This window comes from Psittacula echo (genome assembly GCF_963264785.1).
Source record: "Psittacula echo genome assembly, chromosome: 8".
In the NCBI taxonomy this organism is placed as follows: Eukaryota; Metazoa; Chordata; class Aves; order Psittaciformes; family Psittacidae; genus Psittacula; species Psittacula echo.
In genome coordinates this window covers 20,526,746-20,551,843 of record NC_137744.1, presented here as the reverse complement: position 1 = coordinate 20,551,843, position 25,098 = coordinate 20,526,746, and the positions used below count along the sequence as shown (strand labels likewise).

The 25,098-nt window shown below is 36.2% G+C and overlaps 1 protein-coding gene across 2 annotated transcripts in view; it reads right to left on the bottom strand.

The window, feature by feature from the left end:
- DIAPH2 (diaphanous related formin 2) overlaps positions 1-25,098 on the bottom strand; it is a 231,741-nt gene that overhangs the window by 95,517 nt on the left and 111,126 nt on the right. For both annotated transcript variants that reach the window (XM_080624841.1, XM_080624842.1), the window contains 2 exons: positions 23,862-23,985; positions 664-829 (listed from right to left, as the gene is read on the bottom strand). In XM_080624841.1, the coding sequence (XP_080480967.1) occupies positions 664-829; positions 23,862-23,985 (290 nt within the window). The remainder of the gene's footprint in view (positions 1-663; positions 830-23,861; positions 23,986-25,098) is intronic.

Here is a 25,098-nt window from a genome sequence, read left to right as displayed (position 1 = left end):
ATTAGATGATAAATTAATCCAGCTACTGGCAATAGACGGCTCAGTGAGCCACAGCTGTATGGGAAATGGTGGTATTTCCAAGTGATGTCAATATTCTCTAGAGACACAATGTGACATTCGAGGCATCTGTTTTCCCTGTACACTTCCTATAGTGCAGCTAATTATGGCTCCCAGGCAGCCACTAGGAAAGATGACATTAAACCCATTAGAAAACTGAGCTGTTTAAAATGAAATTCTTAAATTCCTGCATAAAAAAGCCATACCCTGACATCAACCACTGTGGATGTCTGGAAATAGTAACATAAGTGTCTAAGTGAACTTCTTGAGTTCTGCCAGCAGTACCGAGCTCATATTGGAAGCCTCAGCCATAGCATCACAGCAACATTAAGGTATCAGCCAGCTTGTAACACAACATCCATGTACATATGGCCATTCAGGTCTTGATTTTAACATGTTTTTCCTAATTATTCATATGTCTTAACCCTATCCTCCAGTTGAGTTGGCAAGTTACAAACTGGAGGATGATAGCTCCCAGTGACTAATACCTAAATAATTCTGGAAACATTCATCTGTTTCCTGCCATAGAACAAAACACAAAGATAATCGGAACAGCAGAAATAGAAGATAAAAGAATATGTATAATGTTTAACAGACATTACTCACCAGAAACAGAGTTCTGAAGTTGCTCAGATCACCGAAGAATTCTTCTATGCTTATTGCTTTGGGATCAAAGGTAAAGTATTCTCCCAGATTTTCATACAATTTTGTCATGTTGTTGTGCATGTTGGACAATTTCTCATATTGCTCTCGGGCACTCTCAGCAAAGCTGTAAGGTTTTGTTAAGGAAAATGATCCAAATGTAATCCAATCTAACAGTAAAAATAGTAAAGAAAACAAGGTACAAATGCAAAGGTCAGAACTGGAAAATATGCTAGTGCAATTCTGCTTTCAAATAGGACATTTTGATGTATTAACAGGCCTGCAAGTTCTTACCAACATAAGGTGGTGCCACATTTTTCCACTAAATGATTTCTTTCCAGTGATGAAGATTTGCCATCAATAGACTACACAAACTGACTTGATAAAATTACCAAGTATCTTGGACATTTTTGTTCTAATAAACTATTAACTTTGTGAAATACATTCTATGAAAAGACATACTGAAAATTAGGATCTATGTTTCAGTGATGTTATGTCCTCTATACACATATGTAAACTCTGCATTCTGCATACCTACCAGTGACAAGATTATCTGATATGACATCTATTTTTCTTTGTCTATTATTACAGATGCCTTGGCGGACTCAAACGCCTAGTGACGTAACTCAGCTCCTACTACCTCAAGCTTCCTGTAGTAGATAAACTTATTTGGGGCATGCCCTCAATATGCAATTTCACAGAACTTATAAAACTGGAATATCCACCCACCTGCCCCAGTTAACTGACAAACAGCTTTGAGAAATTATTAGTAAGAAAAACACCACGCAACAGCAGAAGTCTTGTTTTTTTTAAAGGAGGAAGTATGGAACTCTAGAAATGAAATGGAGTGAGGCCATCCCAGCAGGCACCATTAAAAGTTTGACATAATCTTTTTAAACAGAAAAATGTGGCTTTTCCTCCCCACTTCAAAAACATATTTTTAGAATAATTCTTTGTGAATACAGGAAGGGTGCAAACTATTAAAGGAAATATTAGTTTTTCCTTGAAGCAACTAAGTTTTCAATCTGCTGTTTTCTTCCGCTGTGGTTGTTTATATCCACAAAGATATAAAGTCACAAATTGCTGTAAACAAACCCAGTTAGTAAGGATTAAACTGGTTCTGCTGATGGTGTATGGTAGCTGATGAAAGCGTTGTGCTGCACATATCAAAACCCAAGAACAAAAGACACAAGTTATAACCCAAACTACAAAACTCATGCAGCCTGGTTCCCTGTGGCTTTCACTTGCAACAGATCTTTTCCATGCTGATTCTTATTATTAATACAGCAGAGTTTGTGATTCAACCTTTCCCATTACTAAAGACTTTCATTTGAAACTCTGCCTGGTATCACATTTGTAATTACTCAGTATTTCTGAGATGCCCACCTCTCTGCAACAGAAACAACCTGGAAACTAACAAGGAGGAGATACAGAGAAATCATATGAGCCATTTATGTTTGAGTTGAGGCTAAACCCTATAATGATTCTTTAGAAAACAGTCAACAGACTGCAGAATGAAGAGGAAATTCAGGTGGATATTCTATTCATAACATTTCTCTAGTGTTTGGATACTGTTTAGTACTTTACAGGCTGTCATTGCATGTTCTACATACAAGTGTAACAAAGCTGAAATTATCTTCCATTGAATATAGGCCTAATATTTCACTTGGATTCTCCTAGTCTAACTGAAGGCTATGCAGTCATTTAAAAACTGGTTCTTAAAAGTATGATCAAAACCTTTATACAACATACATTTTCCTCTTAAGAAACTTATTTTCCAAGTAATTCTTTCTTCTTCATTAAAGCCTCAGTAGCATAAAAACAAAGATGTATTCCTTCGTTAGCTTGTAATGTTCACTTAGAATGCCAAAAAGTAGAAATCAGCTGTGTGATGGATCTTAACATATAGGTATCAAGATTTTGAAACAGTAATATGTACCGATATGATTTCATACCAGTGCAAACACAGAATAATGCCCATATTTGCAGTTTATTGTAATGAAGTTTAACCTGCTTGGTTAGAATCTCAAGCTTGGACTGTGAAATTGCTCATCTTAATTAATGCAAGACAAACTTGGGGTAGTTCAGTCTTCAGTGACATTTAAGTGTGCAAAAGGAAATGAAAGTTTAACGGCAAGAATACATTAAATGGGCAATAATGGCACGTAACTGAATTATTAAGCAGCGCCTCAAAATTTTAGGAAAACATGAATTGCCTTAGAGTTAGCAGACTACTGTCTTGGACAACTCTCCAACCACAGGGGAAAGAAATATGAAGGTATATAATGATACAAATTATATCTGTGGTTCCTTTAAAAACAACCTCATAGAATATGAAAGCAAATTAATATACTAAAAACTACTGAAAAGTGTGAAAAAGAAAGGAAAAAAACCTTTGAACATTCCAGATTTGGAATCAATTCTTTGAAACAATGCTCCCAGAGTCAAATTCTCCATTCAGGCTGCACATTCAACATGAGAAATAACAGCAGTTAACACTATAAAATAAAACAAGAGATAACCACACAATACTGCTACTGAAACCACCAAGATATTTTGAAGTAACACTGTAGAAACATATACCGTTATTGCAACATTATTAGTTTTTATCTAGTAAGTACCAAACTGCCAATAAGAAATACCATTAATGGATGGCTTGTAAGACAAAAGTGTGTCGGTAAGATGGATGAATATGTTCAGCAAAGAGAGAATAAAGTACTTTAACTATACCTAATTTGTAAGAAAAGTCAGTGCTGTAGAGGCAGTATTTTCCAGTCATATAGCATGTCATATTAACAAAGTTACACTGTCACGTTCTATATGCTTCATACAATCTTCATGCTCATAAAATATTACTAACTTGAAACATCACCTTGGAATGCACTACATCAAGTCATCGTGAAGACTTAGTCACTATAACTCCAGAGAAGCAAAGCCATGCCTGCCTATTTCATGAAAAACATTACGAAAAGTCAAAACTGTGCCTGAAAGAAATGCTTAATTCCAAGTGCTCCCATTAATACAAACTGAAATGAGTGCTCAGTTAAATTATGAGTGATCACTTAAAAACTGTGAGCAAGGTTCCATTCTCATTGTGAACCAAAAAAATCACAGAACTATTAAGTGGCAAAGATGCTTGTTCAACGACAAGAAATTACTTTATTCACAACCTGGTTTTCCCATACACACTTCTTTCATAACCACAAGAAACTACTGAGCCAAGACTTGCCTACCAAAACAACAAACAAAACAACATTAAAATCATGACTGTCCCCCAAAAGCCCTGAACCCCCACTCTGAAAGACATTTTCATCTTCTGTACCATACCTGTCTCCCCAAGTTCCACATAAAGCAAAAAAAATGGATTTGTAGATCTGAATATACAGAGAGTTACTACTTCACTACAATTAGGAACTACACCACTGCAGTGACCTAACCACCATCTGGGTAACTTTATACATACAATCCTTACTGAAGGTTTTAAATACTTCTTTTGAGTGTTTTTTAGGTAAAGTTTATGCTCTTTAAGCCGTTTCCTTACTGCAGAGGGCAACCACACAAAACCAGTCCGAGGTTTTCTAAGCGTCTCGTTGTATTATTAAGAGTTTAAAATTCACAGGTGTCCTCTGAAAGTGCTCTCCTATTTCACTGGTTTTAACACACTGCCCCGAGATTAGTAACTAACTAAATCACTGCTCAGTAACCTGTATCAGAACATTAATATATGCTTTCCCATGCAATCCAGTAAAATCCTCTGCACTGCACATCTCTAAAGAACTCTTCAAAGAAAATTTAAATGCAAACAATTAACATCAGAGAATCTCATGTCTTTTGAATTACAAAAATAGAGGTAAATTCAGACCATTAACTTCCATTATTATTACTGATTTATTAAGTTCTCTTGCCAAATTTCAGTTATCTACTAATAATACCTTTTCCTGACTGTTTTTTCTGTAAGGAGAGGCTGGGAAACCACCAAACTTCTTTTTTATATATATATATATTTTTTAATTAAGGATTTTGTTTCTGTGTTTGCATCACAACTGCTGCCAACTTAAGTTCCCATCCAGTTCTGTGGTTTGCTTGACAATGACCACCACCAGGAAGAGGGGGAAAAAATGTTTAGATACCCAGAAGGATTTCCACAGTGAGAATATGAAGTGTGGTGTCAGTAGCAGAGTACAGGTAAATATTAGCACAGCTGGATAAAGCCAGCTGTAAGGACTGAAAGCCTCTTTTCTGTAAGTAAATCAATTATTTTTTACACTTTGAAATATGACCAGATGACTGCAGTTTGCTGGCATTTCAGTGCAATGCCTAAATTAATCCACTTCATTAAGCAAGCAATGGATACAAATGTTACCATGACACTATGCTACCACATTGTGTCGGAGATAAAGAATCACTAATTACCATCAACAGCAGAATTAAAGCTTTAATGTCCGTAGTAGGACCACTACCATAGCACTTCCATGCTTTCTACTGGTTTCTTTCATGTAAACATGAGAAAAAAAAGATGGGAGAAATGAAGGTTAAAGACCTCAAATCAGCTGGAAGGAAAAATCATCATTTCTACCATTACATCTGCTATGAATTTCACATCAACATATTAATTACTCATATAATAGCTAATAAAGTACCTGAACACACACAAAACTCACTTGCCCCAAGGCAGCACCTATTACTGTCACATTTACAAAGAAAATTAAAGCCAACACTGACAACGTGGCATTTGTCAACAATAAATATGCCACGGTAGAAAGAACATTGGCAATTTACCTATAACAATGAGAAATGCACTGGTGTTCCAGCAGTTAGGGAGGCCCCTCCCCAGGGCACACAGTCACTATAAAAATGTAATTTAGGACAACAGAGGCCAGAGTTAATGTCTTTGATACCTCCAGAACAAGAAAGAACAAAAAGGGGATTCCTGCCAGAAACTTCTCAACACTCTCCAGAAGGATTTCACAGACTGAAGTTCTTTTTGTCGTGTCCTTCCAGCTGCTGGTTACAGGAAGCTGAAATCAGGTGAAAGCATCATTCCATTGGGAGCGTTTTTCATGTAATGCTTGATTCTCACAAGTTTGTGCTGACACAAAAAACTCCATTTAAGAAAGAGGCAGCTGGCATTATGATACAGATGGATTAACTCCTAACAGAGAACAAAACCACAGGGACAGACGAAAATAAAGGCCCACTGAGACCAGAGGGGGAAGATGTTCTCATTTACAAATATACTAAACCTAAAGGAAAAGAGTCCAAGTATTTAGCGTATTATATAAATTGGCACTAATGAGGAGGTAAAAAATAATCAGCCTGGGGTTTTCTGGGAGTCTGGAAAGCAGAGCCACCTAACCTGCATTTGTTTAAATAGACAATCTATGTATTTTCCATCTACCTTCAGTTTTACTGAGTGTATAAAGGATTCTTATTTTATTTCTTACTCACGCTGACCCTAATATTGATTCCAGACAGAAACTGTTCTCAAAAGAGAGTACAGCAGCATTTAAAACAGAAACATGGCTTCATTCTAAATCTCCATACGATTACCTTGAAATTTGCCCACACCAGCCTTCTTAAGTGCATTTCTCTTTGATTCTACAGTCAATGCAGTGTGTGTTTGTTAGCTTTTACTTGCAGGTTGATAAATCTGCACTGAGAGCAAGAGGCCCATGAACTGTATCATTACACAACGATAAAGCCCCGAGCCTTAATAATCATAAATACTGCAAGACTGAAAATAGATGTCAACATGTATTCTTCATGCTTTACTAAATTTACAGCTTCACATAATTCAGAGTTTGTTAGCTATTCCAAACTCCTGAGGACTCATTTGCTGCCTGAAAATTGACAGTTTCCATCAGAATGTTGCGTCTCAGATAATACAGTTTAATTCCAAATGGCTTATTAATATTTGCATGACAAGTTACGTGTTTGAAGGTTTCTCCCCTGTCCTGAGCAGAACTCTGGAGTTAACACCAGCAGTACTTGAAGCAGGAGGGAACGCAGCCACTTACCATAATGCCACGTTATTATTCAGCAGATACACATACACACTACAACTCTTTAAATGGACAGATACACCTGGAATATCTGGAACAGCATACCAATAGTTGATATTTTGATAAAATTACAGTTTAGTTATTAATGCAGTGCAGATTATATACATTTTAACAGGGTCAAACCAGCCTCTTTACTGTGTATTCTTCTATTTTGAAGAAACGTAAGTTATTTTTACTTCCATTAACTGTCAAACAGCACAATCCACAATATGTTACTACAAACACTGTGGGAAAAGTTAATAAATGTGCTGAAAAACTGCCTATTCAAAAGCTTAAAAGTAAAATCATTGGAGCCTAAAATGACATAGTTGGGGGAGAATTAATTAGGCAGAAAGAATAATGTAAATAATCACACAACAGCTGATTGTTGCTTGTATGCCTTTATGATGTATGAGATAAAGCATCCGAGAGTTGGATTAAAACACATTTGTGACACCGCTCATCACTGTGTGGATCATCAGACCTGCTTGTAAATTAACCTTATTCAGAGGTAGCACTTGACATCCTCAGCAGTAAGGAATTAGCCACAAAAGGAAATTACACGTATGGTAGTGCAGGCAAGGAATCAGAAAGCAGTTTAGAAGATTCAGCTTCCACAGAGGGCTCTGCATTTATACCTAGGCGTGATTTAAGGGAAATTCACAACCTAATACATGTTTGGCCTCCTATATTTCTAGGTCTGAATCAAGTGTTGAGTAACAGCCAAGCTGAGCTTAAATGGGTGGCTGAGCACTGGAAACGGTTGTCCAGAGAGGTTATGGAATTTTGCAGATACCCAAAAGCCATCTGGACACAGCTCTGCAAGCCTGCTCTAGAGTAGGCGGGTTTGGACAAGATGACCTTCAGTGGTCCCTTCCAACCTCAGCCTGTGAGTCTGGGAAACCCAAATGAGCAAGGCTTTGGTTACTCTGTTTACACATCATTTCAACTTCAGAATATAACATCTCTATTTCTTTATATATAATGCAACTTCATTCCATTAAAAAAATCCCAAATTCACAGGTAAGTTCTACATACTGTACTTTACCCAAATATAGCTTTTCCTACTCCAAACATGCCAAAATTAAATCAGATTGAGAACTGCTGAAGAGAAACATGAAACACTAAGAACAAACCAGTTGTCAGAATCCTCACTATGAACTATAAACATCCTGTTTTAAAATTACCTTGCTGAACAGTTCATTATTTCAACAAATCAAATGGTATTTATTATTTAAACTTGGTTTTCAATAAAGCCAAGTATTCTTATTATCATCAGAATTTCACAAGATATTAATAATTCAGCTAAACCAAGTATAAGGACCAAATAATTGAATTTCTGTATCTGCATGGAGTTTGATTTAGCTTCCTATCCACACTTAAGCCAAAGCATTGTCTGCCTTGACAAAAAAGAGCCAAACCCACGCTTCAAACTCATTTGTGAAAATAATGTAATCCCTTGGCATGATCCACCTGAAATGAAAACCATCAGCAGACTGCTCGCTAATGCCTTGCCATACATTGTTCATACAGCAAAACTCTCCCTTCTCCCCTCCCCACTACACTTATCTACTACTAATATTAAAGAAATACATTTCAACAGGAATATTTTTGTAATGTTTTCCAAAGTGTTCTTTCAAAACTCTTGCATAGCATTTTAGAGCAGGATTCTGGCTGAAAGAACCACCAAACAAGGCTAAAAAATGTTTTCTATAGCTAAAAGAGAAAGTCTGATTCAACAGCATCATCTTTAATGAAGGATGTACCACTACTCTTAGTTTCTAATCTCAAAGCTCATTCATAATAGAGCATTCTTTGAATTGAACTGGAGAAACGCAACAGAACATATTAGCTGAAGACAGAAATCCAACTTTAATAACAGTAAGTCATTTGCACTGATAGCTTTTATTCACCTGCTATCAGTATGTAAACAGATGCTAACAACTTCATCATTCACACTAGATACATAATGTTTCTCTGTGACTGTGCAGAAGACAACACGTCTGGAGCATACACAGATAATTATGAATCACAGTTATAAACTAATGTCTTCCTCCTGGTGAAAGCCTTTGAAAATATCAATAATAAAAGAATTGGCAGGAATCCTTATTACAATACACTTATTCTACCCAAATTAGAACACAAAGAAGGAGCCAAGACCCACAGAAGGAGCCCCATTTCATCAGTTCACACAAAATCATTTACTTCTGAAGAGCTTCAAGACTCACTAATAAAATACCCATAAAAAGCCCCATGTGAGAATTTTTTTCTCATTACAAAGCAAATTACCTCATCATTCAGCATTTGACAGAACAGCCCAGGAAAATACCCTAACAAAATAAACCAAACTGCAACAGTTCTTTCTCAGTCACTATTCAGCATTCCCTGGCCTTCATTACACTAGTACCTGAAGAAGCTATTAGCTATTAGAACTATTTGGCACAACTGCATTCACTGTGCACAGACACGATTTCGGTGTTTGAGTTCATGAAAGTGAAGTATAGAAAGATCATAACCAGCTGATAACACTTGCTGTCATCTGCTCCTTCTCCCTCAAGTGCAGAATCATGGTTGAGTTTACGTTTAAGATGAGGCATTGTGACTTGTCCCTAACTGGCCATAAAACTTCCATCTTGATAAACACCAGAAGAATCTGTCAATGTTGACTCACTCCTAGCACTAAGCAATCATATCAATCCCTAATTTTCAGGAGTTTAAGCTTCTCAATAATGAAAAGACTATTCCCATCGATTCTACACACACCGCTTGACTATGCACAAGAGAGAGCTTATGTCAACATCATTTCAATACTGCCTTTTTATTTGTACTTCTGTTAATCAGGATGCAAAGATCAGCGCTCGTTTCTCCACAACTCCCATAGGAACTCTCCAGGTAAAAACTGATAAACAAGTGCCTGCTGTATAAAATACTCAGTCCAAGGAACAGAGCTCCACAGGCTGATTCTTAAATTGGTTTCTCCTGGAAAAGTCTGCTCAAAGGCTTCCAATGCCAATTTAGGAATTTCCTGTGGTAGCATGAAGAAAACTAGAAGTATATAAGAGCATGCAGCTCCTCAGACAGAAAACATAAAAGGCAGCATTTGGAAAGCCACAGGCTGGAAAAAGGGGAAGATCTTATAAACATTTATATTGAAGATAGACAACAAATTAAAAAAACCCCGAAGTTAGTGCTTGGTATTAACCTAAATTTGCTTAAAAGAAGAAAAATAAAGTTGATGACCTCAGAAGTTGAGTTTTTTCCCCCTTAAATGTGACAGAGAAAAAATCTCCAAAGTCCACACTCTCATTTTTAACAGAAGACAGAAAAATCAAACCAGTTTCTAACAGCTTGAGAAGCCCGGAAACAAAACCAACCTTTCATCCTTGCAAAACCAAACCTTTATTTCCACTGATGAAGTCACCAGAATTTTGAAGCTGCTTTTGCAAACCATGCCAGGAAGAAGTGAATTGACTGCCGCTGCCTGACATATATATATACATAACCTATAACAAGAACTAAAGTGTGATGATGGTTATGACGAGGGTGTAACTGATGGGAGTGCTAGAATAAGAGATGTGAGGTGACAGGACAGAAGAAAGGCAAGGAGAGCTGTATAAATTTACAGAAGAATGTAAAGAATTCTCCAGTCCATTATTCCACTTTGTTAATGCTTTACAGGTTATCTTCCTGTACTTCTACAAAATTCATAGATCTTTGCTCAGATCCTGCAAAGTCATGGATCACATTTTTACCTGGAATCCCATACTGAGAAGTCTGAAAAGCAGCCACTCCCTACAGACTTCATGCAAGTGTTCTTCCAGTACCTTTTACAACAGAAATCATCTAGATCTTAAACCAAAGTGCCACAAATAAGAACAGAGTTTAAAAGAATTTGAAACCCTACAGAGAGTGGTACTTGTAGCTTTTTCAAACTCCAATCTCTCTTATGTTTTATGGTGGCACACAATTAATCATAATCACCATTCATGCATTAATTAGAAAGCAATGCAGAAGGCATGATAGTCAAGAATACATCAAGCAAAATGTTGCAAGAGTAATGGATTTCTAGCATAGCTTCCCTGGAGAACAATTAGATTAAAATCTCCTCAGATGAATAAGAACAAGAAAGAAAACAGCTAAAATAGAGCTAGTACAAAGTGATTTTGCAAAATTCGTTTTGCATATTATATTCAAATTAATTGTGACTTTCAAACAACACAAAGCATTGACAAATCATGTTGTAACAGCATTAAAAAAATTGGATGTTGATACCTATCTCAGCAAAGCCCTTGGGAAGGTAGCCACTCCTAGAAATATTAAATTACCTTCGGAACACACAATGAGATGTCTTAAACAATAATTACAGCTTTGTGTGCCTTAAATCTTTCAGAGAAACTGCAACCACATCCACTTTCCCTTTGATCATGCAGTTTTTCCTGACTTCATCTGGATTTAATTACGAGAGGTATGTTTGAGCTGTCAGTGGTACCCTGCTTCAACAAGCTTCGCTCAGTAGATCTGATGGTTACTTCATCTAGATAAAGGTTCTTAGTAAAATGTGGAGAAGAGAAGGGTCTCCTTATATTTCTAGGTTTCCTTTAATAAAGCCAAGCCAGAAACCCTCATTTTCTTGTTTGTAGAAATCTCAAAGAGTTCAGATCATACAATGTTTCAAGAGCCCAGATGTACAAAATCAAGGAGCAAAAGCAATGATTTTGTTATCAGATAAAAGAGCATGGAACATATTTATTCAAATTGAGATTTGTTTAGTGCAAACAACTGTTGTAATGAAATGTTCACAAATTCAAGCACAAAACGTTGAGTGAAAAATAACACTCATCTTCAGTCATCTTTGCACCTAAACAGTATTTTGAACACCAGCTGCATGCTTAAAACCACACGTCATACATGATCTGAGTGAAATGGTGCACGTCCTTTCCCTCCTCTTTTCACATATAGTTACATATTTTTGGTACCAATAACTTTCTCAGTCAGTGATCTGCTTGGAACTCACCACCAGATGCACACAAACAGCCTTGCCCCAAACAACTGGGATTAAAACAAGAAGTCAGGAAGGTGAAGTCAGCCCACAAAACCATTCTATGGTTCAATGAAATTTCTATCTCAGCCAACAAACCTTTCAGGATATTTCTTAGACAAATGTTCTAGTCAGACAGAAAAGCAAAGAGCATAATCACTACGCAACTAAGATCTGTAATGAAAGTTTCCTATACTCAAACACGCTGCTTTAAGAACATGAGAACACCTGCTCAGGGACATCCTTCCCCTTCAAAAGGTTGGGGGGTTTAATTTCTCTTGGAGGAGCACAGAAGGAGAGAGAGCAAAAGCAGTTGCATCAACACCAACAGCTTTGATAACGCTATGTCTTATGCCAATTTCCGATATCTAATGCTGCAGCTCCAGAGATTTGGACAGCGCATTCTCCCTTTAATTTCAGATTTTAAAGTACGCATACACAGCAATTAGAAAATGGATCTCTAATGAACTGCCATTCCAGTAGCGCACAGTTCTCTACAAAAAGATCTCGCGCTGATCTGGACAAATTGGTTTAAATATATATTTAAGGCTGAAAGCACAATTTCCCTCAGGCGATTACCCACAATCAAAAAACCTTTAGATTTCAATGTACTTAAATGGATTTTGTTCATAACACTTTATTCTTTGGAATGTCCAAAACAAGCTTTTCCTCCTCTCGAATTCTGACGTGCCTATGTAGATTATTATAAAAATAATTTCTCTCACTCATTAGCCAACATATACCCTAAAAAGGCATTCCAGCAACCTTGTTAGACTTTTCATCATCCTTGTATAGCATTTTCTCTCCATCTGACTCAGTACCAGTTTGCAGCACAATCCTGGATGAGCTCTTCCGGGTGTGGAACAGAACAGAGCTCCCCCATGTGGTACATCTACATCATCTCAGGGATTAAACCAAAAACCCAGCACAAATCTATAGCTGAATGTCTGGATTTCCATAGATAACCCACTCAAATTTTTACTATGCCAGTTATAGAATCCATGTTTTTCACTAAACACAAAAAAGAAAGATAAGCCATGTGAAGGTGTTAATTGCCACACAGCTCCTGTCTGTTGCATATCATCACACCTCCTCATTTTTAACATTTTACAATGTCTTCTTTTATTCATACTAGAATAGAATTTACAGATTATTTGTATACTCCTGCTCACAGGATTCATAGGATAGCCCACTATGAAAGCAATCCATATTACCTTATGTCCCTTCCTAGCAGGGCTTTCCTTAAAAAGAAACGAAGACCCGAAGAGAGAAATATACTGTCAGAAAGAAAGTTGATAATCTGCTTTGTATAACACCATTTTCATTTATAATGTTCCACAGTTCTTGTATTTTTAAATATTAACTTTATGAAAACTGTACCTTAGTCCAGACAAGTTAAAATTCAAAGGATCATTTTCTGAAGGGATTTGTCATTTCTTTTACTGATATCAAATCATGGTAAAAGAAATGAATATTATGCATTAAAACACGATACATTATGAGGTGATTTTCAAGTTCAATCCAAGTAATGATTTCACCTATATAAACCTGTAGTTATCATCTGGAACACAGTGAACATTTTTAGTTTTAAGAAAGATTAATCAAAAATAAATGAAGAAAGAACATACAATAATAAAGGAAGTGAAAAGCTCTCTAAAAAGCTATGTGTGTTGAATCTGGCAGAACAACATTTTGCAGGTGATTCAATTGTTTCTGCATATGCCTGAATGAAGAAGAAAGCAAGAAGGAAAGAGTACTTTAATGAGCCACACTAAGGTAACAAAAAATGAGGGTCAACTGATCTGCATTTCCATCTGTGCTTGCTTCTTGATTTTTACCTTATAAAAAAGAGAAGGTAGTAAACAGCTTATCTATATTCCCATGCATGGACACATGCACTACTGAGTCTCTCAAATGAAGTATCACACACTTTTTCAGTTATTCTCACACTACTAGGTCCTGATTAGTCTCCCAGTTCATGCCCTTAAGGAAGCCCATAGTCTGTGAGATTGATCCTGTCTCAAAGCAAATCAACAATTTTCACATAACTGGTCAAGCACTGAAACAATGTTTTACTAATATCTCTCTGTTGGCTTATATCATATTTTGTTCATAGAAAACCGGAGTATCTCATGATGAATTATGCAAGCCTGGGTAGGATTCTTTTTGCAACAATGAACATAAAGATATTCAAATACAGGAATACAAAAAGGAAATAAAGCCAGTTACCAAGCAAAACCAGTTTTGTAAAACACTTATATTAGGACAAAAATAAGCAGCCGGAATCATGCCTAATTAGACTTAACCAGTTTAAAGTTTTCCAACTTCTATTTTACTGAGCAAAGCACAGACTGGATCAAATTAAACAATTACCATGAAATATCTGAACAGTATCTCTGTTATTTGATAGTACGTAATAAAAACAAACTAACAATTCTTTTGATGTATAGTGCACGACAGAGGAAAATACAGCATTTCAGTATACCTTAAGGAAAACCTCATACTTTGTGTGATTAAATACATACGCGCACAAAACCATCCACATTTATTCCAGAAAGCTTCAGTATGCCTCATTACAGCTGAGAAAGAGAGGTAGTAAAATAAAGGAGATGGCTTTAGATTTGCAAATGCCAGTGTGTTCACTATGGCTCAAAACAAACCTGCTACTTCACATACAAGAATACAGGGGCTACAAGAAGCCCTCACAATTCCACAGTGACCGTTTATATTTACAGATTTAACGTAGAAGACTGACAGTTTCTTCCACTACTATTTCTCAGATAACTCTTAGTATCACGTTTACTCAGAAGAAATAAAGCAGAGCATCAAAATGAAGGTTAAAACCATGCTCAAACCTCTGCCACTCCTCAATCCTCTTTTGTCAAAGAAACAGTTTAAGGAGAATACCTTCATGTTATAATGTGTCCCAGTAGGCAGACTGGACATGACCAAGCACGAATCTATAAAATGTTTTTTTCTACAAGGTTAAACTCATCTTTAGTTGGAAATTCTCTCTTAATTCTACAAGGGCTGCAGCTTAGTAACCATGGATGCTCAAAGCACATCAGTAAATGAATGAAAATAAAGTTTCATTTCAAACAACTAGTATAAAAACCTGTACAGGCATTGTGAGCTAAGGACCCACAGATGCTCAAAGAACATTAGTAAGTGAATGAAATTAAAGTTTCATTTCAAACAACTAGTATAAAAACCTGTACAGGCATTCTGAGCTAAGGATCATGACAGCATCATGACAAATTGATTTCTTCCCAGTAATTTAGGAAAAAGATAATTTGGGAAAACAACTAGCAACACTACCATTTACTGCATTAAATAACAAACCAAACTCACATGGTTTTCAGTTATGATCGGAAAAGGAGACTCATTCTATCAGGACAGTAAAATAACTTGCATTGTTTAAGCAATACAGTTTTCCATGTTGCTACAACGACTGACAGCTTTCATCTGGTGCTCATTACAGTAAACACTATGAGATAATGTTTTGCAGGTCTAGAATATTTACATGCAATAGAAACATGCTTATGTTAATTCAACGATGTCTGTTGACCTTCGTAACAAATATCTACTTAAACCAAATGTGGCATCAGTCATGAAAATATTTCAAAGCCATTTTAGTGGGGGATTAATTTATTTTATCTTTCAGGGTGAAAAATGAGCTAAGTGAAAGGATTAGTAAATGCCACAAGGCCACACTGATGTTTCTCAGTGGGAGTGAAATTGAATATCCCCAGCTGTATCATGACAGTCACTGATCAACAGGATCTCCTAAAGAAAAGTTAATAAATGATTTACAAATTGTTTCCGTGTGATGCTGCTGTGCCACTCAGGACTGAGAGCTTCAGAATCTGTTTCTGATACTGTGCCTTCTAATTGCAGGAGGTCCTGACCATGCTCCTGACCTGCTGATTATCTAATTGTTAAGCTACAAAAAGGCTGGTCTGCACAAGCAGATCAGTTGATATGCTAGAGAGACACACTCTCTAAAGAGTAAGTAAACAAGTACATTTGAGCTCAACATCAAATAGCAGGCTCTCTCTCCCATATCCCCCATAGCTTAATAATGCCAATTGAATTTATGTAACTAAACATAGCACAAATTGCTTGTAATCTGATTTTGAACTTGGCAGGGTCAGTTCTTCAGTAGGATTTAAAATGCTGAGATGCTCTGAGCTTGAACAATTAGCAATGCAAAAATGGAAAAAGAAAACTGTTTATTCATTGATGCCCTGAATTTGCTCAAAGAGCCTTCAGTTTGGAAATGCAGATTAAATGTGTGTACTAATTCTTCCTATCTTCTATCACAGGGCTTTCAGAAGTGGGATTTTGTGCCTACGCTGATGAAATACGTCAGACCTTCAGATATACTAAGAATTACAAGCACGATCAGTTTAATCAAGTGTGTCTTGGTTGCTTTAGCATACCCATTTCAATATGATGTGAGTGTTCAGAGACAAAAGGGTTTTAAATGTAACCTCTCATAAAATGATACACCGCTGATTTCCTTTTCAAAGTGCATTTCAGTGGGGCTTTTTCTTGTATTTGGGGCAACATAAAATAACACATATTTGGTGCATACACATTTGGCGGCTGTCAAACAGTAAAGCAACTCACTGAAATCCCAAATCTGGTACTCAAGTCACAAATTCAGCTTTCTCAGAGGTACATGTACTGAAGAACAGAGCATCCTGGATGCAAATTTTAATGTAAGCCAACAACATGATTTTTTAGTTCTTTGCTCATTATGTCAATCTAATGAAAATTAGAGTTAAAGCCTATAGAACGTGCAGAAAAAAAGTAGAAGTTCTTAAAAGCATTTTAAGATCTCATAAATATTGACTTCAAATTGACCCAGGGATGGGAGGTGGGAGGAAATACTGTATTCCTAGTACTTAAACATACATTCCACTTCAAAAAGTTCCTTATAAGATGAACAAAGTACATACTTGGGCATGAACTACAGTAACAGAAATCCAGAGAACTTAACCATCAAACAGGAAAGAAAGTTGCTTTTAGGCAAAAGCAGGCCTACACATTAACCTATACAACTGCTATTCTAAAGAGACACAGGCAGAAAAAGAAGAGAAAGCAAACAAATCCCACATTCAACTATGAAATGAATTGTCAAGTAAAAGACGTACAGCATGACAGAGCTTGTATTTTACTGCTTTAAGCATTTTCCATTTAAAAAACACTGAGAATGGCTTATAAACAAGGAAAATCATAGAATCATAGAACAGTTAGGGTTGGAAAGGACCTTAAGATCATCCAGTTCCAACCCCCCTGCCATGGGCAGGGACACCTCACACTAAGCCATGGCACCCAAGGCCTCATCCAACCTGGCCTTGAACACTGCCAAGGATGGAGCATTCACAACCTCCCTGGGCAAAATATGTTTGGAACTTTCAGGGTGTAGGTGGAAAGAAAAAGTTTGCATCCTTTTGTCATGCTGACATTTTCTTGCCACTCTCTAAACCTCAGCCTTCCGCCCTTTATCTCAAACCCTTTTCATCTTTCCCTCCACTGGCTACTTTCCATTCTCCTCTTGCTATGTGGTCTTCCAAACGTTCTCTAGCTGATGGCATTCTCACTTCCCTGTTATTTTACGCATCTGGCTAGAACAGAACAATGAACTGAAAGTGATCAGAAAAGAAGCCCAACAGAATCATGGCTTCAAAATTAATTCCATTCACATTCCTGCTTGAGCAGCTCTCAGCCCATATGGGCTTGTAAGATTCAGAAGTCAAATAAGAAATCAGCATAGAAAGAGCCACCGTATGGGGTGATTTTACATTTCATCTAACTTAGTATTTTTAGAGGGAAAGTGAATGGGATATTTCAATTGAAGAAAATCATGTATTGATCACTGTAGTTCTAATATACTGCACATAGTTGTACATTGAGAAGGTAAATGTAATGTCTCTCTTCACCAGGAAGGTCATACGTCGACAGATCTCTTTTCTCTTGGGCTTGAAACTTGTACACCACAAGTAACTCAAAAGATATTGAAACAACAGAAGATTCAGTTCAAATCCCATAAACTAAAAATTCAACAACAGATAGTTACTTTCTGTGCTGTCCCCTTCAGGAGGCACTGCAAAGTCTTTTTCTTCTTTCACTTACTATTTTAATTTAGAAAAAATAGGGCTTTTCTTGTATTTTGCTAATAGAAAGTCAAATTAATCACAAGAAGTTTGAAGAAATAATTTAGCTCACAATAAACGCAAAGTACAAAAAGCACATACTCTTCACTAACACCAAATAGAAGTCTCATTAATGCTGCAGTACCAGCACTACTACCAGATGCTCATTAGGATTTGTTTATATTAGGCAAGATCCTACAGTTTCAACAAGTTCCTAATCATTTTCTGGGTGCTAACAAAATTGACCATAGGATAGCCTCTTAAGAATCAAGTAAGTTCAAAACAGTTGAGTGCAACTCCAAGTAGTCCATCTTTCCCCACTGGAAAAACAATTAAAGACTTTAAAGTTCCATTGTTTCAGCCTTTCCTCATTTACAAACAACATCAATTCGGGGTATTTTTCTCTAGATTAGCAAGGAAGACTAACAGCTGATAGTTGAAAACAATTTTCAATTGCTTAATTAAGTATTTAATCAAGTATTAATTTTTTCTGACCCAAGACTTGGAGAGAACAGCTAACGTTTTCATCTCTTCAACTTGGTAAATCACTCCTCCTTCATTTCCTCTACATTTGAAAGCACATTTAAATACAGTCATGCAAAAGATAGTTCAAGTGTAGGGCTATATAAAGTTCCCAGAAATTTCCCCTATTTTGGGTTCTTTCTGAGAAGCCCCCAGTTACGAGCAATTCAGATATTAATGCACATTTTGATGCAGAAGTGAAGGCATTAGCTCATATCAAATGGTCTGAAAAACAAAAACAGGCTAAAAATGACATCTCAGAACACTTGCAGTGAATGATTTTTCCATAACAAGCTAGGAGGAAATCCCAAGTGTTAACAGATGACAGGAGCGTTAATGCCATTAACATTCTTTCAGCACTCCACGTCAGTGTGTAAATGTTGTCCTGCTGCTCAGTCACTCTGAGGGAAAATGGTTCACAACAATTCCCAGATGCTGAGATTCTGATTCAGAGGATATTTGTTTCTTCCCTAGTAGCCTGCTCTAAGAGATTCTGTGGTGCAGCGGTTCAGACAGGAGAATTATCAGTTGATGTTTAGCGCACATGCAATATCTAACATTCCCAATGCATAGAAGTCCCACGCACACTTCTCCCCAGATCCTTTCTTTACAATTGAAGTAGATCAAATAAAGAACTAAAACCCCCCTCCTATTTAGTTGTGAAACAATAGTTATTATTAGATAGAACTATGAGCAAAACATCTATCCAGTGAGAATATAGTCTTTCAGGAAGGCAGCTTTTTCAGTTCATAAAAAGGATTTGGTTATGAATGGTGCTCCTTTCTGAAAATTCAAATTAGTTCACAAATGGCTGTTTCCTATTTAATAATAAGATGAATACACTCTGCTTTGAAAGTCTTTTCTCTACAGTAATTTTTATTCTTTCATTCATAGTTGCCTTAATTTTGCAATTCTTTAAAAATAAGCCTTTAATTCTTCACATGGATGCAATCAGTTAGAAAAGCACATTTATTGAGTTTGCCCCAATAAAGGGTTGGCACCATTTATTGCTCTGTTAAGGAAAAGACTAACATGACTGGGCATGTTCATATCTCTTACTAGAGTAAATGATACAGCTGAAATACAGAAAAGCTATATAAAATCTTCATTTAAGGATATACCAGCAGACTTATGAGACATTATATAGGTTCATGTAACATTGGTCACAAATTATACAATGGTCCAAAAACAACACAGCAGAAAGTCCTTCTCTCCAACTAGCAGGATAACAAAAAGAACAAACCCAACACCCTGTGACCAGAGAGCCCTAAGGCTGCCTGGCTCTCCTACTTAGCCCTTCTCCTCAGACCCAAGCTCAAAGCTCCTGCCTGTTTCCTAGAGGAATAAACCTTTGCCACTGAGGGGGGTGTGTGCACGTTGGGATGGATGAAGAGCTGGTATTTATTATTTATGTATCTATAGCCCTAAATCAAGATTAATTAATAAATTAACTCCATTCAATTTGCCATTCCCTCTGAAACAGCTTCTCATTCTGATGTCCCTAATCTTTCATAATAACATTTAAAGTTAAACCCCATTAATCTGAGTATCTTCCTCAATCCCCAGCTAGACACTCATGTTTTAACATCACTGAAAAGAAAGCAGCCCATACCCCTATGGCAAGTACAAGTTTTCCACTTTAAAGAAATCTTCCATTAGAGGCACAAACACTGAAATAAAACAAGGAGTGAAAGCTACATTTGTCATAGTCTGTAATTACTCTCTAAACTGTTGAATCAGACTCCCCAGTGCTGCATGAAGCTGGGCTAATTATAAAAGAAACCTCCCACATTTAAGGGTAAATTATTTACAATTTGATCTTCAAGTAACTACAACTGTAGCCATGGAGCAGCTGATGAAAAAGTTGTCTCAAGAATCACACATCAGTTACTTAATAAAGCATGAAATTCACAGAAAGAATATTTTAACTTCTCTTTTTCTTTGTTGTTTTTCTTTTTTCTTTTCTTGTTCAACCACAGTGTATTCTCCCTTCTGCTGCAGCACAGCTGTAATCTTCATTTTGAACTGAACTATTTCTGGTGGCCAACCATTCAGTTCAGCTTCATGCCTTCGTGACTTCAAAACTTATGCAATTACTTAGGCAATAACAATCCCAATTAAAGCCTGACAGCAAAACAGTAACTACAAAAATAATTCCAGAATCCCATAGAAGTATTTCCATAACTCAAAAAGTCCACAGCATTCATCACAAGGAACATAAGATTCAAGATGAAGTACTGTTTCCCAGCAAATAGTGATCACGGAAGTTTGAACTGTGTTACTAATTGAACACAAAGCTCCTCTACAATGATGGTGGGAGGGCCAGATTTTTGATACAGAAAAAGAGAGAAATAATACATTTTTTTTACTCCTCATGCCTATGAAGCTACAAAATAACTGAAATATTTTGTATGTCAGATTTAAGTCTATTTAGTTGAAGTTTAAGTCCATTTAAGTCTGTAGTTCAGTATTCAAGTCTAATGAGTTGAAATCTGTATTTCAAATGCATATAAAAAACCTTCACAAATAAAGATTGGGAAAAAAAGTCCTTAAGTAAAGAAGTGAATCCATTTTGTTACTGTAGATAATTCAAGTAACCTGATCACAGTATAAATATTCTTACATGGAGGAAAAGAGATCTAAGAAATGGGTCCAAAAACCTTGAGCAGTTCTTAAAGTGTCATAGTGGCTAGCAACTGAAACATAAGGAGCCAAACCAGCATCCTTATGCATATTTGAGAGGAAAATCACTGGTACAATCCATTAGATATGCAGAACTTACACTGATTGAATTGTGAAAGTCAAGACTGTATACTCACATAAAATAGATGCTTCTACTTAAAAAGAAGCTATAAAGTTGATGGTGGTATTACTTGTTGAGATGATTCTATTTTATTATCAAAATAAAATCAGATGGTCATACCATACCTTAATAATCAACCTATAGCTAGATCACCTGAATTTCTTCTATCATATTCATTGAACCTTATGATCAGAAATAGAAAAAGTACCCTTAAGCAGGAAGACATACTGACTGTATTCCAGCATCAATTCACACGAGTATCTGCAGAGCTCTAAAGGAAATGATGTAAAACTGAATGTGCTCATGTTATCGAGTGATTTCATTTAGTTGCCTATAGCTTTATTTTAAATATAAACTCTTCAGCTAACATGAATCCATTTTCCTCAGTTTGTAACTAATAAAAATGTTTTCAAATACCCTTTTGATATGTATCAAGTTAGATGGCTGCAGTCAAAACTACATGAATTGAATTCTGACAGCTTTAATTCAAAGTTTTTTTGATCAATGCGGCATATTTACCTAAGGATATTACTTTTGCAATCTCCTGCAGTTTTTTAAGCAGATTGTGGAATACTAACACACTACTCTTCCTGTCTTTGTGCTTAATTCCTAAAGTAGTTTTCAGTTCTTTTTAAGCATTCAGAGTTTCATCAGTAATATGCATCGAGATGAATAATTGTATGCACAGTTAAATAAGGAAAACTGATTAAGTGAGATCACAAATTATCCTGTTTAGGAATACTGCAACAAAAAATCCCTAGATCAAAATGGAAGGAGTTAATTCTATTCATCCTTTTGTCTCTCACAATAACAGGAACATATTTACTAAAAAAGTTTAAAAAACCACCAAATCAAATAACTTCTTTCATAGTATTCACGTCTATATTACAAATACTAATTCATTTGATTATTAAGAATTGATATCATGAATGAGATTCTCATTGTAATTGATCTCCTACCTTAGGACAACACCAAGCCATGTCCTTTAAATATTCCTGAAGAAAGTCTCATCCACAGTTAGTGGTAAACAGCTTTGTTAATTAGCAGGAAAGGGAAAAAGAAATTAAGCCTTTAATTATGGTAGAATCCCTGCATCCTAAATCTCTGTACTGAGAGACGATTTATGTTCAGACACATCTCAAATTTTCTGAAACACTCAAGGAGTTAGAGAGATGTTCAGCTCGAAAATTCTTAGTTTCTAATCTCAGTATGTGCTATCAATTCTTCAAGAAGCTGATGGAAACAAGTAATACATACTGAAGATTAATACACAAGAGTAGAAAACTTAAATCTACTCAATGATAAGCAGAAACAAATTTCATCACTTGATATGACTGGTGATGACTTTCTAAAAACAAACAGCACCATTTATCAGGTCATCTACTAATTATGAAAACATATATCCTTCAGCAGAATCAGTTCATTTCTTAGAGCCTTATCTATTGTCAAGCCACCAAATTCACTAGCATGATAAAAGTTGGCAGACACCTACGGTTCAGGGTACCTATTTTAATTACCAGGAATTGGCAATCTGGCTGGGACATCAATGTAGGTGCACTGAAACAAGGCTGCTCAGGAGACCTTCAACAGTTAATTGTCAAAAATTCCACAGAATCCTCTTATTTTTGCCAATATAAAAGCATTAATACACTTATTTTTTCACTTTTGCACTGTCAGACAATCTTTCTTCTCTAAGAAACTCTGGAGATAAACCGCAACACAGAAGAAGGTAAACGTTACCTACATGGCTCTTTTTCCTCATCAAATCACTTGAGCGATCCAAATCAATTTTAGAAGTACAGTAAATACATAGGTAGCAAAACAACAAATGGCAAAGCATTTACTCAACACAAGTGAAAACAGAGTTTTCACTTTTATAACCTGTAAAACGGAGCTGTCAAGATCAACGAGAAATCACAGTTGCAAAAGCATTTCAATATGCTGGTTTCATTTATGAGCAAAAGTGGGACTTACTTGACAGTATTCAAGCCTATGCACATGACGACAAGGCAAAGGAAGATTTTCTGACGTGAATGTATGTCACAGGAATAATAAGGGGTTTTTTTAATAGCAGAACTGATAAATGTGATTATTAGCAAGTCTCTTAACCTTGAAAATAAGACAAGGTGGAAGAGAACATGTAAGTAACAAGACACAATTTTCCACTTAGTCACGAATTGTCTTCCTTCAGATACTTTTCCACAGTCTTGTCAGAAACTTAAAATAAATCCTTATAGAGAAGGTATTCAAAATCTTCTGGTGAATTTCTGTCACTGAACCCATTCAGATGGTTAATCCCACTAGAACTTACTTTCCAAATAGACAATAGTTAGGAGAACCTCTTTATTACAGCAACCTACTAAATGCGATGAGCAGTTATAAATGGCTCTGGACATCAATCCCCTCTTCATTTTTCTTTGATAAACCCACAAAGCCACGATATCTGACTGACATTCAACATGCCCTGTTACACTCTCCTCAGCACTAGAATAAAAGCTTGGATGTAAAGCCCAAAAAGTTATTTTCAAGTGCTGTAAATACTTATCCAGGCAATCAAAATGTTCAGCTCACCAACGAAGACACGCAAAAAGGATATGCTCATCTTCTCTACAAACTTGTCATTTTCATCTTGTGTTTTAGGGAAATTCTTGATGTCATTTTCTAAGCGCTGGATCTGATGGTTCATTGAATCAAGGTTGCTCTTCAGCGTTTGGGCTGAAACTAAGGAAAAAATGACAATGAGGAAAATGCTTCCACATTCCAGAAAGGCTATCATCATAAACGGAAAAAACAATGTCAGCATAAATAGGAAAACGATTCCATTAAGTAGACTCACATTTTTCTGAATTACTGCTCATAAAAATCCCACTCTTAAAAATTGAGTGAAAATCTCTCATGTAATATACCAAATCATTATATTTTATGTTGAAATGTCACCACTTAAATCTAGCATTAGTTCAAATGATTCCAATTCTATTTAAATTTATTGGTAAAAATTCTAATATTTCATTCTTCTAAATCTAATACAAAGATTAAAAAGTAACTGAGCTTCAGAGAGATTTTACCTTATTAATGCATGTACTTGGTTAAATGAATGATCTTATTAACTCATGCACTCTGTTACAGAAATTATTTAAGGAAGAGACATGGAGAAAAGATCAAATAGTTTTCTTCTATTGAAATTAACTGATTTCTAGAAACCAACAGCTGTGAAACCCTCTGTTCACCTTAAAGGTAGGTCTGAATAATAAAAGCTACTGATAAGCAAAAAAGAAAGAAAGGACTCACAGTACAGCACCAAGAAACCTCTAAAGAGACTCTGCTTACTCTGCCGCGCTATCCCATGTAAACCAATGTTTCTGTAATTTGTAGTAAGCAACCACTAATTGATACATCATGAGAGAAATCTCCACTGGAAATCATGGCAAGACACTTCTGAAGGGGAAGAAATACCATACTACAATGCAATTCTAGACCTTGATGAAAAGTGACAGTCTCCACAGAGAAGCCCTGAGCACGCTGTAATATTAAAACAACCCGAACCCGTAATATTGACTTTTATGACATGATCCATACAGTCCACTTATCATTCTCAATTTAATCATAAAGAACAGTTTGACAAGCACTTCCTCTCAATCTAAAGATTCATTTTAGAGCCAAATCCCAGCTTCTGCTCCCTGTCTCCTCTTAGGCAGGTTACAAATATGAGCTTCTAAGAACAAGCAGACAATCTCAACACCACCTTTCCCCAAAATGCTCAGTAACATTTGCATTATTTCATGTCCCTCCTCTAACTGAGTACACAGTATTTCAAGTATACTTTGTTTCAGAGCT